At 39.7% G+C, this 6,378-nt stretch overlaps 1 protein-coding gene across 1 annotated transcript; it reads right to left on the bottom strand.

Moving 5' to 3' along the window:
- Positions 1-1,584: 1,584 nt before the first annotated feature.
- On the bottom strand, positions 1,585-5,238 carry LOC110500859. Its single transcript, XM_036957956.1, has 6 exons — positions 5,191-5,238; positions 4,659-5,015; positions 2,671-3,015; positions 2,108-2,224; positions 1,936-1,985; positions 1,585-1,784 (listed from the first exon to the last, which is right to left on the bottom strand). The coding sequence occupies exons 1-6, from the start codon at positions 5,231-5,233 to the stop codon at positions 1,620-1,622; spliced, it is 1,077 nt and encodes a 358-aa protein (XP_036813851.1). The 5' UTR covers positions 5,234-5,238; the 3' UTR covers positions 1,585-1,619.
- Positions 5,239-6,378: the final 1,140 nt, after the last annotated feature.

The raw sequence follows: 6,378 nt of genomic DNA, 5'->3' as shown, positions 1-6,378 counted from the left end.
GATCCAATATTGACCTAAATGACTAATGATGATAAATACAATCCACCTGTGTGTAATCAAGTCTCCGTATAAATGCACCTGCACTGTGATAGTCTCAGAGGTCCGTTAAAAGCGCAGAGAGCATCATGAAGAACAAGGAACACACCTGGCAGGTCCGAGATACTGTTGTGAAGAAGTTCAAAGCCGGATTTGGATAAAAAAAGATTTCCCAAGCTTTAAACATCCCAAGGAGCACTGTGCAAGCGATAATATTGAAATGGAAGGAGTATCAGACCACTGCAAATCTACCAAGACCTGGCCGTCCCTCTAAACTTTCAGCTCATACAAGGAGAAGACTGATCAGAGATGCAGCCAAGAGGCCCATGATCACTCTGGATGAACTGCAGAGATCTACAGCTGAGGTGGGAGACTCTGTCCATAGGACAACAATCAGTCTCGTATATTGCACAAATCTGGCCATTATGGAGGAGTGGCAAGAAGAAAGCCATTTCTTAAAGATATACATAAAAAGTGTTGGTTAAAGTTTGCAACAAGCCACCTGGGAGACACACCAAATGTGGAAGAAGGTGCTCTGGTCAGATGAAACCAAAATTGAACTTTTTGGCAACAATGCAAAACGTTATGTTTGGCGTAAAAGCAACACACCATCCCCACTGTCAAACATGGTGGTGGCAGCATCATGGTTTGGGCCTGCTTTTCTTCAGGGAAGACAGGGAAGATGGTTAAAATTGATGGGAAGATGGATGGAGCCAAATACAGGACCATTCTGGAAGAAAATCTGATGGAGTCTGCAAAAGACCTGAGACTGGGACGGAGATTTGTCTTCCAACAAGACAATGATCCAAAACATAAAGCAAAATCTACAATGGAATGGTTCAAAAATAAACATATCCAGGTGTTAGAATGGCCAAGTCAAAGTCCAGACCTGAATCCAATCGAGAATCTGTGGAAAGAACTGAAAACTGCTGTTCACAAATGCTCTCCATCCAACCTCACTGAGCTCGAGCTGTTTTGCAAGGAGGAATGGGAAAAAATGTCAGTCTCTCGATGTGCAAAACTGATAGAGACATACCCCAAGCGACTTACAGCTGTAATCGCAGCAAAAGGTGGCGCTACAAAGTATTAACTTAAGGGGGCTGAATAATTTTGCACGCCCAATGTTTCAGTTTTTGATTTGTTAAAAAAGTTTGAAATATCCAATAAATGTCGTTCCACTTCATGATTGTGTCCCACTTGTTGTTGATTCTTCACAAAAAAATACAGTTTTATATCTTTATGTTTGAAGCCTGAAACGTGGCAAAAGGTCGCAAAGTTCAAGGGGGCCGAATACTTTCGCAAGGCACTGTATTTACAGTTATTATGCAACCAACCATTTTTTTTTACATTGATCATCGGCTTGCTATGGTTGTTGCATGCTGAATCTGTGGGTGAAAGTGTAGAAATGTAACGACAAAAATATGAATGCTAATCAAACAATTCCTCTCTATGAAAGCAGTTTAATGTTTTATTTGATGAAAATTTAACAACAGTATCTATGTGAAAATGAGCTTGGCAGATTACAAGTCATTGTAACACACTGAAAAACCCATAATTATACATACAGTGTAGAACACCCAAAATCAATTCAAGGTATTAAAGAGGAAAAGTTCACGTTTCAGTCCATGTTTTGGAGTCACCCCAGAGTACACAGTGTCTGTCTCCATGGCGCTCCTCTGTCTCCCGGACTTTGGTTTCTTGTGGGCGACGTTCAGAGCGGCGTAATGGAGTGTGTCAACACCTTGATCCTGAGAGGAATAGCAAAAATGCAAATCCAATATTTGGTATTAGACTAAACATTGTGGTATTGTGAAATAAAACTTCTAATAAAATCACATTTTGATTGAAGGAAAAATACATTGATTCAGCAACAACTAAACAAGTGTTAGATCAGGTTACCTGGTTATCATGACTGGAGACTGCAGGAGTATCCAGCTGAAGGTGGGTTCCTTTTAATCAAACACATTAATCAATATAATCATCATCATCATACAATGAAGAGACTATGACCAATTTTGACCAAAACATGTCAACTAATGCATACTGGATCTTGCACAATATTGTCGCTTACCTATGCACTTGCTCATCTTGTACAAAACACAAGTAAGGACAATGATGAGGAGGACACACAGACCCAACGCTACGCCAAGGCAATACATGAACAGAAGATGGTCCTCCTTACAACCATCTGTGAAATATCAAATAGGGATGGAGACACTGAGACACTGAGGGATAAAGCTATGACAATGTTAGAGACACCAACAAGACTCGGCTTGATCTGAGTCATATTTTATTCTCTCATATACAAAGACATCTAAATGATATAGAAAAACAATGATATCTGAAGGATATAGAAAAACAAGGATATCTGAATGACATAGAAAAACGATATCTGAATGATATAGAAAAACAAGGATATCTGATTGATTTAGAAAACAAAATATACCTGAATGATATAGAAAAACAAAGATATCTGAATGACATAGAAAAACAAAGATATCTGAATGACATAGAAAAACAAAGATATCTGAATGATACAGAAAACAAAGATTTCTGAATGAAAGAGAAAAACAAAAGTAACTGAATGACACCTTGCCTGCAATCTAGATTATAACAAAACACAATGTCACTTACGGTCAATGTCCAGCTTGGTCCCGTTCCCAAACAGTATCTCCCCACATGAGGCCACAGCACAGTAGTAAGTCCCAGCATCAGAGAGGCTGAGGTTCCTCTTGGGGAGGTTGTAGACACAGCTCTGTGTGGAAGACTCAGAGCTCTTCTCACACTGATCACTTCGGTCTCCAATGGAGTAAATTATTCCTGGACGGGATTCTCCTGAGCCATGTCTGAACCAATAGACACTGTGTTTTCCTGCACAGGTCTCAGTGTGTATCGTACAGTTTAGAGACACAGAGTCTCCTGGCTGGACTGATTTAGAGACAGACTGATGTACAACTGTCTTACTGTTGGACTCTGAACCTGAAAATAAGTGAATATTTTTTATTTTTGTTATTATTTTATTATTCTTTTACCCCTTTTTCTCCACAATTCCGTGATATTCAATTGGTAGTTCAGTATTGTCCCATCGTTCCGTAGAGGGGTAGGCCATAACAGGTTGTAGGCCAAACCGATCGAACACTACAGATGATTTTGTGAGAAGACGGATTTTCAGAATGTCTCATGGTCTGACAAACACCTCTGTCACCTTTCACCACAGATGCGGAAGACCAACAGAGGTGGATGCAGTGGATTGGGACTCATCCAATACAACAACAAAAAACATATCTCTATATCTCTTAAACTGAAGGATTTATATATGTTTTTGTGTAATATGCTAATTAGAAGACATCAACCTTTTATGTACATTTGATTGTCACAATAATTCCATTTCCTTTAGCTATTATTCTACACTGTTTGTGTACAAGGCGAAGAGGCGAAGGTCGAGAGCCATGCGTCCTCTGAAACACAACCCCGCCAGGCCGCACGGCTTCATGGCACAATGCCGATGTCAGTAAATCTTTTGAATATCCAAAACATCCCTACCTAACATTTGTTGAATAATGATAGGATCTCATTATGACAATACTTAACCCATAAGAGTCCATTTATTTACAACCCGTTTCTTTTAGTTCGCTAACGTTTTTTACTAAAGCCCTGTCTAAGCCGGGGAAGGGGTTGGGGGATTCTACTAAGCTGAATGGACTTGTTTTAAGAAGGTTATACCAAGGATCATGTTGCTATTTCATTTTTAATGTTAAGACTCCTTGAAGTGTCCCACAAAAAATATGAAACAATTATTTGATTGAAAATTGTACTTGGCTTTATTGCTATTAGCACATACAAACACATTGAATAACATATTCACTACATGGAACAACAGATAGTCCCCCCCCCCAAAAAAAAAAATCTTAAGGAAGTTTGTTCTGAAGTGTCTGTCCTCTGTCTGAGAGATATAATATATATATATATTTTAACATTTATTTAGCCCCTTATTTTTGGCAGTAAACAGTCTCCATATATACCTCCATGCTCTAGACTCAGACGAGTCTAGAGCAATACAACCGACATGTATGTTTTCGTGAAAGTCAGAGGGGTGATATCAGTGTGTAGCCCACACTGTTCAGACATTACAGACAGAAGTTGGCAGATCGGCTGTACCGACTGCAGACAAGTCCCAAGACGCTTGCGGGGGCCGTATAGCAAAACGGAGAACACCATCATGTTCATGAGAGTCTCATCGTTCCATAGATGGGTAGGCCATAACAGTTTGTAGGCCTAATCGAATGCTACAGACGATTTTGTGAGAAGATGGATTTTCAGGAATTGTCTCATGGTCTGCCAAACATCACTCTAGCTCTGTCACCTTCTACCGCAGATGCGGAAGAGTGAGATAGGCAGTTGCAGTGGATTGAGACTCATCCCAATGCAAAAAAACAACAGATATCTCTAGCTTAAACTGAAGGATTTGTGTGTTTTTTGTGTGTTATGCTAATTAGATTTCCGCGGGGGCGAGGACATCAACCTTTTATTTGATTGTCACAATAATTCAATTTCCTTTAGCTACACTCATTGTGTATAATCTAAGATTTTTAACTATCTGAAAATAAGAATTCTCTCTGTACCTTTCACAATGAGAATGGTTCCTTCTCCAAACTCCACCTTGTTTCCATAAGCGCTCCCACAGTAGTATAAGGCTGAATCAGAGAGTTCCATGTCTGAGATTCTTAGGTGATTTTTTCCTTCGTCACTTTCCACTGAGAAGCGAGGGTTACCTTTAAACTCATGGTAGAATGTAGCGCCACTATCATACTTGAAAAAAAATGTTGACATGACGCGAGGAATATTTCCAAAGGGTTGCTTGTACCAGGAGAATGTTACTGCCATGTCACCTTCATAGAAACAGTGCAAAGTCACTGTGTCTCCAACATTGGGTGATATGAGATGAATGGCTGGGGATTGTGCTACAGCTGGAACATGATCTATAACACACACAACAACAAAAATGGCTTAGCTACTCACATATATTAGACAGCACATACTTAAAAATGTTATCATGATAGGTGGATTGCCTGAAATCGACTGTAATATCAGGACCCAATAAAAAATCTTATAGTACACGTCACACAAGCAGAGAAATAAAACAATTTGACTTACCTATTTGTTTAAGGAGGAGAAATATCACACACGGTGTGATCATCTTTGAAGGTGTCACCTTGAGTGGAAAAAGTCTAACCATGTGTACAACACTTCAACAATGGGGTCATTGGTGATTGGTCGAACTGGACGCGTCATTTTTGTTTACGCCTCACTCAGACAACCTTTGGTCTTGTATTATACCCTGACTCCTGCAAGAAATTGTGGTTTGTATTTCTCCAATTCACTCTGGTCAGACCTTTGTGAAAATGTCATTTTCTATTTGTTTACCATTTGTGTTCTCGCAGTCACTTTTTTAGGTGCATTTGATGTAGGCTATCTTGTCTCCATTGCATAAGTGCCGCTAAAGATAACATATACTCTTTTGACCAAGTCATTTAATTAGATGACAGGATAAAACAAATCAATTGCATGGCAGTTTCATTCCCTATAATTCACAGAAACATCCACTGCATCACTGATTGGAAACCTTAGCCAATCACTCTCTGGTGAATGTTGTTCTCATAGGAGGGAATCTATCAAAAGGAGGTTCCTCCTCTTTTGGTCTTCTTCCAGAGGACCCTGCAGTAGTCCTTGTGCCTCACAATAGATGTCTGATTGCGAATGTACTGAAAATTCTCCCATGACATCATCACTAACTTGTCCCTCCCCCCTGGACTGAGATTGTTAACTCAGACGGTTGAAACAGAGTTCATTAGCAGGTCGTTGTGGTTTGGAACTGATTTCAGATAACTATAGACATAGAGTAGGTTTACGGCTGCAAATTGTCAGTGGCAACAAGTAAAGATTGTAAGAACAACAAACTTACATCAAATAGACATCCTGCTGAAAACCACAAGGAGACACAGAGTGCATGTAGCAGGGTAGATACGGCCTCATCTTGCTTAGAGCGGACCGCAGTGTACCTGTGATCTGGTTCGGTGTGTGTACAGTGCCTTGCGAAAGTATTCGGCCCCCTTGAACTTTGCGACCTTTTGCCACATTTCAGGCTTCAAACATAAAGATATAAAACTGTATTTTTTTGTGAAGAATCAACAACAAGTGGGACACAATCATGAAGTGGAATGACATTTATTGGATATTTCAAATTTTTTTAACAAATCAAAAACTGAAAAATTGGGCGTGCAAAATTATTCAGCCCCTTTACTTTCAGTGCAGGAAACTCTCCCCAGAAGTTCAGTGAGGATC

Source organism: Oncorhynchus mykiss, chromosome 21, assembly GCF_013265735.2.
Source record: "Oncorhynchus mykiss isolate Arlee chromosome 21, USDA_OmykA_1.1, whole genome shotgun sequence".
Lineage (NCBI taxonomy): Eukaryota > Metazoa > Chordata > Actinopteri > Salmoniformes > Salmonidae > Oncorhynchus > Oncorhynchus mykiss.
This window is presented reverse-complemented; position numbering and strand designations above follow the sequence as displayed.

What these genes read in the sequence shown, in the direction of transcription:
- LOC110500859 (XM_036957956.1), bottom strand. Translation starts at nt 5,233, where the DNA reads ATGATCACACCGTGTGTGATATTTCTCCTCCTTAAACAAATAG. An exon ending in GACCAAGCTGGACATTGACC is followed by an intron (nt 2,225 to 2,670) that starts GTAAGTGACATT and finishes GATATTTCACAG; the next exon opens with ATGGTTGTAAGGAGGACCAT. An exon ending in TCTCCAGTCATGATAACCAG is followed by an intron (nt 1,785 to 1,935) that starts GTAACCTGATCT and finishes TATTCCTCTCAG; the next exon opens with GATCAAGGTGTTGACACACT.